This window comes from Ananas comosus, linkage group 1, assembly GCF_001540865.1.
Source record: "Ananas comosus cultivar F153 linkage group 1, ASM154086v1, whole genome shotgun sequence".
In the NCBI taxonomy this organism is placed as follows: domain Eukaryota; kingdom Viridiplantae; phylum Streptophyta; class Magnoliopsida; order Poales; family Bromeliaceae; genus Ananas; species Ananas comosus.
The window spans coordinates 12535974-12548305 of NC_033621.1; the positions used below are offsets into that span (position 1 = coordinate 12535974).

The following is a 12332-nucleotide window of genomic DNA, read 5'->3' on the forward strand; positions in this document are numbered from 1 at the left end:
AATGAAGTAGTAGCATGTTACTCTTTTCTCAAAAACAAGCTTCATAATAAAAATAAATTGATTGACAACCGAGCTCATTTACTACTGATAATATTTCAACTCAACTCTCTCTTTCTCTCTTTCTCTCTTTCTATATATATATATATAATATATATTATATAAAAGTTTTGTTTTGATTCAAATCTACATGGACCCAAGAATGTGAATATATTTATATGGCGAGTTGAATAATTGTGGGCCGCGAATTCCATATAAAAGGGTCCAAGTATGGTTATTTCAAATTGACATAAAAAAAGCCCAGAACATAGCAAATTATAAAAAAAAAAACACATGCACAAGCAAATATTTATTATAAATAGGGAAAATTTCACACAGTACCCTTCTTGGAGAATCATATATCATAGATGCCCCTCTAAATTAAAAATATCGTCAATGCCGCCTCTAAATATGAAAATACTCATGAATGCCCTTAGGTAAATAATCCATGAAAAACATCATCCATTATTTTTTAATGCCATTTTTGCCCCTAATATCAATTTAACGAAAGCATAAAAATTTAAAGTTATTTAAATGATTGGTTCTAAATTTTGAACTGTATATTAACTAAATTTTACTTTTTAAATTTTAAATAAAATATTATAATTTACTAAATATAAAATGCTCCTTTTATTTTTTCGCTATAAATTATATAGTTTATATAATATATAACTGTCATATTAGTATTCAATATTACTCAAGAGCTAATAATTATTAATTCTATTTAATATAATAATTTACATACATTACACAAAAAAAAAATTAGATAGCCAAAATTCTTGATAGTATCAATTGAATTCATATAAAATGTATTTTCTACAATAAATAAAAGTGTGGTAAATTTCTTTCACCTATAGGCCATTTGAGCAAAGGGGGAACTTTTTTTTTTTTTGCTTTTTTCTGTTTCTTTTCTTATCCGACTTTCTCCACGTCTCGACGAGATGCCTCTCTCGTGCTTTCTGTCTTTCCCGCCCTTCTCATCTCTTCCCTCTCCTCATTCTCTTGCGCCTCCGACGACGATGCTTTTCGCGGGCGCCGACGTCGACACGTGGAGGTCACTGTTGGCTTTAAAGGCTCGGAGCGGAAGGTCCTTAGCGGTGCTCGTCGCCCACGGCACCAGTGAGCTAGTTGGGCAGAGAAGGTGACAAAAAAAAATTATAGAAAAAACAGAAAAAAAAAAAATAATAGATAAAAATTGTAGTATAAAAGAATGATGAATATCACTGTATATCGTTAACTGCAAAAAAAATTATGAAGTCTGCCAACTATTTAGATGTAAACTGTGTCTTTAAGATGAAATACGATCTTATAAACGGAATTACAATCTCTTTTGAAAAAATTTTACACATATTTATTCTTTTTTATTTACCTCTTTCAGTTATGTAACTGCATCAATTAGCATGAGAAGTTACACTCTCTAACAAAAGTTGCACTGTTTTCCTCTTTGTTGCACCATTTTCTTTCTCTTGTTCACTATTTTTTATCTTAAATGCACACTTTTCTAGAAATATCATACTGTTTTCCTCTTATTGCACCTTTTGTGTAAATAAGAGGGGAAATAGTCATGCAACAAGAGAGAGAAACAGTGACAAGAAAGAGAGACGAAACTGCCTATTTTAAGAGATATTATACTGTTTTCTCTTGTTGCACATTTCTGTGGAAGAAGCAGAGGAGAAATGATGCAACAAGAAGGAAACTGACACTGTTTTAAGAGTATATTACTGTTTTTTCTTTGGTTGCATGTTTTCCTCTTGTTGCATCATTTCTGTGTAAACAATAGGAGAATGTGCAACTAGAGGGATTAAACATGCAATAGAGCGAGAATGCACATTTTTTAAGAAGATTATTTATGACTGTTTATCCTCATTATGTGCCACCATTTCTGATGTAAATAAGAGGGAGAAATAGTGTAAACAAGAAGAAAAGTGCAACAAAGAGAGGAGAAACAGTATAAATATCACTTAAAAGGATGCAGTTTAAGATAAAAAATAGTATAATTTTCGTTCAAAGAGTATAATTTTTATCTTAAAGCAGCAGTTTACATCTTAAATAGTGCAACTTATAATTTTTTTTGTAATTAACGATGTAATTTCATCTTCATCCTTCTTTTTATATAATTTTTTATCTTTATTATTTTTTTCTGTTTTTTCTATAATTTTTTTGTCACCTTCTCTGCCAACAGCTACGGCGCCGGTGACGACGCCGCTAAGGACCCCCCGCTCCGAGGCTGTAGCGCCGCAGTGACCTCTACGGTGTCGACGTCGGAGCCGGCGAAAATAAATCGTCGTCGGAGGCGGCAGAAAATGAGGGAGAGGGAGAGATGAGAAGGACGCGGAAGGGCGACAGGCGTCGTCGTCGGAGACGGTGGAGAAGAGTCGGAGAAGAAAAGAAAAGAAAAAAGCAAAAAAAAAAAAGTCGCGGCGCGGCCTTAACGGGGTCGGAGGCGAGGAAGGTGGGGGGTGCATGGACGAGGGCAAGGGCGAGGGCGAGAGCATGAGGGTGAGAGGCGAGACGGACCGTTTCTGCCTCCGCTCCGCCTCCGCTCTACCGGCGAGAAAAAAAAAAAAGAACGAGAAAAACGAAGAAGAGAGAGAAAGAGGAAAGAAAAAAAAGTAATAATGGTATTTTGGTCAGTTTGCTGAAAAAGCAGACCGAATCTGCAAAAATGAAAAAGGTGGCCCGATTTTGCAAAAATCCAAAATAAGTGGATTTTTTATGCAAATTCGCCAAAAAAGAATTCTAACAAGTTGGTTTGCAAAATCAAATGTTTGAAAGATTAAGTAACTTCATTTATTTATTTATTTATTTTATTTAATTATAAAAGGGAATTATTCGGGGGAATACTTAATCGCTTCCCTCCGAATACCCGAACCATTTCGCCCTCTCTAAACCCTCTTTCTCTCTCTCTCTCTCTCTCTCTCTCTCTTTCGATCTCGATCTCTCCTCCGTCCCCGCGAATATGCTCCGAATCCCTGAGACGGCCGTGTGCAATAAAGCGCGCGACCAAACCCTAGCCCCGAAATGGAGGGGGAGAGGAGGGCGAGGAGTTGGAGGAGGAGGAGGAGGAGATTGGGCTCGCACCATCGATGCGCGGGGCAGGGGGGGCGGAGGCGATGGAGGAGAGGGAGCGGGAGCGGGGGTGGGGGCGGGAGAGGCCGCCGACGCCGTACGCGCGGCCGCCGCCGCAGGTGGTGGTGGCGGCGTACGACGCCACCAGGGAGCACAACGAGCACGAGCTCCGCCTCGCCGTGAGCGGCGTGCTCCTGCGCGGCGACATCCTCCGCGGCGGCGACACCCTCCTCGTCCTCGGCGTCCTCCACACCGTCACCAACCCCAGTGAGCCTTCGCCTCTCACTCCCCTCCCCTCTCCTCTCCTCTCCTCTCCTCTTCTTCGCTTTCGCTTCTTTGTGGCCTTTAGAATGGAAGTAGTTGGTGTTCGATATGGTGGTGTTTGGTTTCACGAGAGATTAATGGAAACATATTTCAAGGAAAAAAACAGAGAAACTTTTGATGAAAAAGAAATTTTACGTTCATTGGTGTTTAATTTGGATTAAAAAGATTATAATTTTTGAGGCATGTTAGTTTGCTATGGTTTGAGTAAGGAAATAAATAAAGAGTAAGAGCAATAAAGAGAGAGGGAGAGAGGGAGGTGTTTTTAGTTTTCAATTTACGTGCTTTTTTTGACAAAAAAAAATATAGAAAATAAAAATGGGTGCAAAACCATTTGTTACTTGAAATGTATTTTACCTGGAACTAAATACTTGGAAAACGCATTTTTCGGCCCGAAAACCATTTCTGGACCTGTTTTACGTGCTACCAGATAACTCCTAAATGAAAAGTCTGAAACTTTACAAAGTTATTGGCGGAATTTTGGTTGAAAAGCTCAACAAGTGCTTATTTGAAGCAGAGCAGTTAGTTGATCCGTTAGTCAAAGATCGCAACTTGTTAGTGGAAATCAATGACATTCTGTATTTTTTGAGTTCCCATTCTCGAGATTAAAATTTCTCGAAATTTGAGAATGTTTTCAATGAATAAGCGTAAGCAAGCTGGTGATTTGGATGATTCCCCTGTTCCAGATGGGATCGAGAATGGATAGTTGATAAACGATAATTACTCATGCAACTTATAATTGCTGACATTGCAGACATCTTTTTTCTTTTTTGGTTGCTTGTTTTAGTGGGTTACCATACAAAAGCATGCACCGATTCGTTTGCGGGTACAAGTTCTCGCTATCTGGATGAGGAGGTATTAAAGAAGGTCGAATTTTACGAGAGTAGGCTTCTCGATAGTGCTGAGAAGTGCAAAGAAGTGGGGGTAATATGAATTTTATGCTCTGTTGTTTTCTCCTTTTCTGACTCTTTCCATTGATTTGTGAAAATGTTCTTTTTCCTTGATGCTCTCTGCTTGAATTTGATTGATGAAGTATTATGTTAGATTTTGTGTTATCATTCCTTCAGCATGAGCAAACGATGGTGTGGTATTTCTTAAATCTACACATTTTCATATATTTTATATTATATTATCCTCAGATCAGGTAGGGCATAAATCTATTTCGATATTCACTTCATAGAATTTTTACACTCCTGTGTCTTCTTTTCTTTTCTATTTCTAGCTACGTGACTTTTAAATCATAAGATTGTGCAAGTAAATTTTTTATGGGTTATTGGTATAATTAAGCTCTAAATTTTTCCATGTTATATTTGCAGGTAACCTTGAAAGTCAAAATCACTGCTGGAACACCAACAAAAATGGTTGTACTGCAAGAAGTGTTTTCTAGCAAAGCTTCATGGGTTATACTGGATAGGTTTGCTAATTACTGATGCATCTTTTACCATCTAAAATTAGTCTATCACTCTATCCTCCAAGTAACTAGTGTAAAGTATAATTTCAATATATAGATATTTCTGTATGACTGCTTATGTTGTTTGCAGCTTTATGAAAATAGCAACAAGGTGCTCTTGCTAAATGCGTAAATAAAAGTATTACCATATAATTTCATCCGATATTAATCAATTTAACCTAAGTAACGAAGTAGCAGATGGAGGTCATGTTTGGAGTGGATTGTCCTTTGTGTCAAAAATTGCAATAGAAATTGGAAAAAGTGAAAAGAGAGATGGAAAGAGGATGTTCCATGAGAAAAAAGAAGAATGGGGTTGTTGGAGTCTCACTACTGGGTCATACAGCTTGAGTGCGGTAGAGACTAGTTGTAATCAATATAAATTTGGATGATTTAACAGAAACAAGCATTATACTGAGGGATTCAATTGTGTTTACCTCATACTCTGGAAAATACACAATTTTGCTTTACTACGACTTCTAAAGTGCAGCCATCACTTTGGCTGATTAAGCAGGTAGTGGCCACGGTGGCCTAGCTAGAGAAGAACCTAAGTAGATATCTAAATGCTATGAATAAAAGATATGCTATAATTTCTTGAATAATACTGTAATGTTTATTTGAGGTTAAACCTACAAAAAGTTATTTCTTATCTAAAGCTTATACAGAATCAATACCCCACATTTCATGTCTATCTCAGTTAGTTTTAGTGTTCTCATTCATAAAAGTCAAAATTGGACAACAATATGTTTTTTATTATCTTATCCTTTCACTTTCAAGTTTCAATTTTCTTATATATTCTTTAACACACTTTATTATGAGAATAAATGATGCTTTTATGTCCGCTAGTAGTTAAGATTTTCAAGGTTCTTGGTGCATACCTAGAACTGCTGAAAATATTTTGACGTCCTATTGTGGACCTCTTTTCCATGTTAAAGGATGCATCTGAATGCTGAAAACATGTGTACGCATTATTATTGGCATACATAATGGGCATTTGGTTCAACAGGCACTTAAGGAGAGATCTTAAATTTTATGAGAAGCATGTACCTTGCAAGGTTGCATTAATTCAAGACAGTTTATCTGTGGAATTGCTGAAGCCATTTCACACAAATGCCTCGAGAAAAGTTGTCTCAGAACATATGGCCTTTTGTTCCAAGGATAGGTTTGTTCAGACAAATTCAGACGAAGTGGAGAACGCAAATTGTAAGCGGTCTATTATATCTTCTGTGAGTTATTTTGCTTCTCTCAGCTCTCAAGATAGTTCTGATATCCTTGGCGGGAGTATGACATCTTCATCCAGCTTAAGGTCTCAGAATCAGAGTGTTATATCATACGAGGAGAGCCAATCATCTAAGCAACTTGGTATGCTTTGCATGTTAATTTAGATTCTTGAATTTATACAAATATGTTATAATTTGAGTTGAACCATTCGAGTTTCATTTTGATGCATAATTTATGTCATGATATCCTTGTTCTTATAAGTTGATTTCTTTTGGGCACCTACTCAAATCCAAATTGTTCTTTTTAGATGTCAAGAATAGAGACTTAAATATCTGATTATTGTGTTTCATTACGTAAGCTGTAACTTTAACTAGTAAGCATTATTCATCTCCTTGTATTTGGTATATTGATCTTTTACAAATCGTCTAAATCAGGACTTCTTTGATATGACTGCTTATTTCTATGTTCCTTTCACATCTTCTATATTGTTGATCTTGCTTTTTCTTTGAAAATGGGAAATTAAGCTTTCTTTCGTCTTTACTGGAAGTTCATGCATTCATTTAATCAAGTTTGAAGGTCTTTATCATTTAGTATTTTTGTAACGTAACATGATTATGGTGAATCCATATATGTCTTGAAGTGTAGAACATACTTTTGTTTCATCTATGTTTTGTCAATTTTGAAGCTGCGTTGAGTACTATTTTTTTTTTTTGACAGAACGATAGCGTGCTACCCGCTTTGTTCATTTTTTTTAGAAATGATCTTAGTTAGTTGGAAATGTGAAGCAAATAGGCTTTGAACTTGGGATCTCGGGTACCAACTATCAAGCCCTTTGCCAGTTGCATTAGAGACGGTCGGTGTGCTAATTTCAATTTAGTGAGGCCTTATAATATTTAAGAATCTTCTCTTGTGCTTGCATACTGTTGAAGAATGTGAAATAACCATTGTTCTCCAGAAGCCTAAGCTAAAAAAGAACGGTGTTTTGGATATTTATGTTCAACACTCCTCATCATGTCTGGGCTTGAGATTTGATAGGCCCAGGAATTCAAGATATTAAACTGAACTAAATGAGAGGAAATTAAAAGGAGCTTGATAGGGCTCAAACTCAGGACCTCCTGCATCTATACCATGTTAAAAAATGTGAAAAAACCATTGTTCTCCAGAGTCCAGAAGCTAAACCTACTGAAGAACAGTGTTTTCAATATTTATACATCTTGAGCCCTATTTCTAGGGTAGACTATTGATGTACTAAGCAAAACAGTAGGTATTTTGTTCGAGATGATTTTACATGAGGATATGATAAACACATAGGTCTATCAGTATTGGTTAGGTTGGTGTTAAATCTGTTCCATTCCTTGTAGAAGTTGCATTATCTTTTTCTCTTTAGTCTTATACACATCAGTTAATGTCTATGAGAATGAAGCACTGGCAACAGAATAGAATTAGTTGTTTTTCATTATTAGCCTTGACCTCTTAGAAGTCCTTATACATAGATCATTAAAGACACTGAACAAGTGAATTTTCGATTTAGGAATGGAGGAAAGTGGTGCTAATTGAAGTCTCAATCATGTAAATTTTCTTCCCTGGAACTGCTCATTTAACTAATACTGATTTTTGCAGGGAAATATCCCGATGGAGACCATAAGATAACTTATGGTTCGCAGAGCCTGCGAAGCCAAGATAGCTTCGCATTCCAATATGATTCATTAGAAAAGCCAATTCTTTGTGCAGTTTGTGGGCTGAGATCAATACTTTACATCAAGGAGTCTATGAAATTCCGGTTTTCAGAGATTCAAGCCGCAACTTCCAACTTTTCTGAAGAGAATTTGTTAGGAGAAGGTGGATTTGGTCATGTATACAAAGGCCAACTTAAAGATGGGCAAATGATTGCAGCTAAATTAAGGAAAGAAGCAAGTACTCAAGGATATTCAGAGTTCTTTTCTGAAGTGCATGTACTTAGCTTTGCGAGGCACCGGAATATTGTCATGCTGCTCGGTTACTGCTGTAAAGAGAACTATAATATTTTGGTGTATGAATATATCTGCAACAAATCTCTTGAGTGGCATTTGTTTAGTAAGTAATCTCAAAAGTGCATGTATTCTTTTTTCCTTTTTGTAGCTTGGATAGGCATATGCTCGTATAGAGTTGCTTCACCTGCAATATTATGTTTAGAATTTTATGTTTCTCTGCAAAATCGTCTAATTACATATGCCCTGAAAAATCCGAATTCTTTTATATTTCCTTTGAAGGTGTTTTCTCTCACAAAAATATGCATTTATAAGTTGCCGAATAATCCAATTCACGGGCGGAAGTTGGTTTTTATAGTTCGTAAAGATGGCGTTTCAGTAAGTTTCTGTATGGCATATATGAAAATTCAGATTTTGCAGGGGTATAGATATAAATCATTATATATATATATATATATAGAGAGAGAGAGAGAGAGAGAGAGAGAGAGAGAGAGAGAGAGAGAGAGCTAGGTTGGTATACTATTGGTAGCACGGAGGCTTCTCCGTGCTACCAATTTGTTTTTTTTAATGCTTATTCTCATTTATCATTTGATAAATAGGTGAATCTGCAGACTTGCTGGAGTGGCATAAGAGGCATGCTGTTGCTGTTGGAATAGCAAAAGGATTGCGTTTCTTACACGAAGAGTGTCGTGCTGGTCCTATAATTCACCGAGACTTGCGTCCAAGCAATATACTGCTGACCCATGACTTTGTCCCTATGGTGAACTTTTTTATTTTCTTCATGTTAGTTTAGTGTTAGCATATCTATATTTGAAATTTTCAATATTTGAAATTTCCGTAGTCACATGCGCTGTAGTTAGGCTGACAAAGGTTTGTTAGTTGGCCGAAGACAAAGTGGCTTTATTTATGTGCTAATTTCAGAATTTTATATGTGAGAGCTGTGAGATATGTTATTCTTAGATATTAGCGAACACTAGAAAAACCTTAAAGAGTAATTTGATGAATTTTTTTGCTTTTCACAGCTTGGGGACTTCGGCCTTGCAAAATGGAAGACCAACAACGATTCGTTCCAGACAAGAGTACTGGGGTCGACGGGGTTGGAAACTTATCCATAAGTCTTGTCATGTGCCTTTCTTTAATGGGGCAAAAACACTTGCCTGCACCCAGTGCGCCACTTCAGCCCATGGACTGCAAGTGATCTACTCTCCAACCGACTCCATACTTTCGTCTCAACCATTCACAGTAAATAAAATTTTAATCAGAAAAAGCTGCAACTCACTGGGAAGTGGGTTGAAAATTGAGATGCAAATGTGCGGACTGTTGTGGTGCATCAGGTGCAGAATTATCTTTCTATCCATGATTATTCTGAATGTCTATTAATGACTGTAGATATCTGGCACCTGAATATGCTGAATATGGAATTGTCTCTGTAAGGACAGACGTATACGCGTTTGGGATAGTTCTTTTTCAACTGATATCGGGCAAAAGAGTATTAGATGAACAAGAAGGACAGTCCCACCATATATTGCAATGGGTATGTAAGTTTTAAGGCATTTTGCTGGTTTGGCCTTCAAGCTTTGCAGAAGCTGCTAACATGATTCTTCCCTGTGTCTTTGTTTGGGAAAAATACATTGGAACATACTGAACTTTTAGCTGATTACTGATGGCTTCTGCCTAAGCTTTTAATTTTTAAATGAACAATCGTACAAATTTGATCTACCGCCTACTCCATAACTCTGTACTCTTCTCTTTTATGGAGCTAATTGACTAAAATACACCATAAGCGCATCTAGGCATTAGAGAAGACAGGTAGGACGTGAAGTCTTGACTGTCATGTGACCGATGGTCGTGACGGGAAAACTGACTGAATAGTGTGTAGGGTAGATTGATACTTTCAGGTTGCTCATGTACTTTATTTTTTAAAAATTAAAAAACTTCTGTGGTCATCTATAATCATCTAAAGTTCAGGAGAGCTTCTGACGTGTTTCCCCCGTTTTTCTTCGAAAATCTTAGGCAGAACCGCTGGTGGAAAGTCTTGCATTGCATGAATTGATTGATCCGCGCATCGGAGACTCTTATGACACTTACGCTCTTTACCGGCTGGCAAAAGCAGCATTTCTTTGTGTTAGAAGAAATCCCGAGCTGCGTCCATCAATGGGAGAGGTTTGTATCATGGCTCTGCTCATGTGTTGTCCTTAAAACATTGAAAAGTTGTACTTTCTGGTCTTTTAGTTATCTCTTTTTGCAAGGATTTCCGCATAATGACATGCTCCAAAGATCTCTGCATGATAAATGCTCACCGAGAAGGGTCCGTAAGCCCATTTGTCCGCATAAAGAACATACTAGGTTGCATTGGTTGGGATAGGATTGCGTGGCTCTAGTTGTTGATATAACAAAAGCGAGTATGTTAATACTTTTTTCGTTGGTAACATAGCCGGCGACCCACCTTGATTGTTGTCCCCAAGCACAAAAGTACACATTAACTGCCCTTGCAAATATATCCAACCATCAACTTAGTTCACTTCTTACTTCGTCTTAGCTAAAAATTTAGGCTTTGGAACTATATATATAGTTATAAGAAGGGATTCCACCTGCTAGGTATGTCATCATGTTGCAGAGTTTGTTTACTTTTCAGAATCATAGCATCGCATGATATGCATACGTGCCTCGTGCCAGTGATCTTAGCCACCATAATATCAATATTCATATGTTATATTTTTGATATTTTCTTGTCCTGTACACTTTTTATTCCTTGAGAAATTTATGAAATACATAAAACTAATAGCATCATCAAAATCAGGCTATTTCATGCACACATACTTGAGATGAGTAACTTGGTGCTTTGTGTTTAATATAATTTGCTTTAAGTTGCTTACGTGCAAAAACTTTTTTTTTTAAAAAAAAAACAGGTGGTACGCCTTCTCGAAGCAGCAGACGACCACGCCAGGCATTTGACTCAGCAATTCATTCCCCACTACACAAAGTGAAGAATTACTTGGTGGCATCCAATCGCCGCAAACGAAATATGAAGATACCAATCCACCTTAGTATAGGTGGATAGGTTACCTATTATGGAGCTAGAGATCCCAAGCTGCAGCCCGGGTTTGCGTTTGCGCTGCTTTTGGTTTTAGGGTTTCTGGGGTTCGGGGAACCTACAGGCTGCGCCGCAAAGAAAAAAAAAAAAACAGAAGTTATCTTCAGATAATTATTGGTTTTTGAAGTTAGTAATTCTCTTTTATTACATATGTAGTACGAACTAAGAAGTTGAAACATTTTGCTTTTAGCTTTCGAAACACGGGGCATTTCTTATTTTTGTGGAGTTATTGAAGCCTTGGAAACATTGTTTGGTTGGAAGTGTAGATAAGGTCTATTATAATAGGCCTCTTTTTGGCATTTAGCTTCCTTACAAATTTTTTTTTTTTTTTTTTCACAAATAGCTTCATAAGTTGAACACGGTGAATCATTCAGTATTGAAACTAAAATGCACTGCAGGATTGTTTGAATTCTTTTGTACTGCGGGCTCGCTATTGTTTTGTCCATCCAAACGCGGTGAATGATGCACTGCGTTCAATTTACTCCTCCACGGTTGTTAACATGACGCTTGCATAACGGGGTTAGGGTCAGTTTTGTAATTATAAATTTCGTAGGATTATTTGTGAAAAAAAAAATTTAAGAGGGGGTTAAATGCCAAGAAAAAGCCCATTATAATGCTTAATTCCAAGTAAAATAAGCTTTATGTCACAAAAGTTGAAATGTGTGGAAACTTCCTTTTTTTCTTTTTTGTGTAATTTGTTTATGCGTTCTAAGAAGCCCCAAGTGGGTTTGAAATGTTTGGTGTCATTTTTTTGTTCTTCTTCTTCTTCATGCAGAGTTAGGTACTTAGGCCCAAGTTTGTTTAGTCAAACAAGAAAAAGAAGCATGCCCCAATTAAGTGTGTTTGAAACTTATGGTCAATTGCTTGTTTTCCTATATATATGCTCACTAAATGTGTAAATACTACTAATACTTTGTCAAATAAAAATGTGACAACTCATTATTTACCTAGACTTTGGAAATGACTTTTTTTCTGGAGAAAAAGAAGTCAATTATTTTGTGAACAGAGCTTCATGGTTGGTGGGAAATAGAATTACTTTTTTTCTCATACTGTTTTTATATACTGAAGAGAATAAAAAGAGTGAAAAAAAAAAAAGTTGATTAGTGTTATTTTCTATTCTCCTTTTCTTCACTTTCAAAGTGAAAAAGAGAAAATTTGAGTAAAAGAGAAAATTTAT

At 36.6% G+C, this 12332-nt stretch overlaps 1 protein-coding gene across 6 annotated transcripts; it reads left to right on the top strand.

The window, feature by feature from the left end:
- LOC109716754 (probable serine/threonine-protein kinase PBL5) lies at positions 2903-11552 on the top strand. Of its 6 annotated transcripts, none has more exons than XR_002218035.1 (10): positions 2903-3372; positions 4214-4350; positions 4743-4840; positions 5880-6235; positions 7715-8167; positions 8661-8821; positions 9084-9157; positions 9451-9595; positions 10079-10224; positions 10971-11552. XR_002218035.1 is itself a non-coding variant. In XM_020242312.1 (10 exons), exons 1-10 carry the CDS (start codon positions 3123-3125, stop codon positions 11046-11048), a joined length of 1902 nt encoding a protein of 633 aa, XP_020097901.1. In that variant the 5' UTR covers positions 2903-3122; the 3' UTR covers positions 11049-11552. The 6 variants fall into 6 exon arrangements, 3 of the variants coding, with proteins under 3 accessions (XP_020097901.1, XP_020097908.1, XP_020097917.1); XR_002218036.1 differs by lacking the exon at positions 10971-11552 and adding an exon at positions 9715-9959 and having other exon boundaries at positions 10075-10156; XM_020242312.1 differs by having other exon boundaries at positions 10075-10224.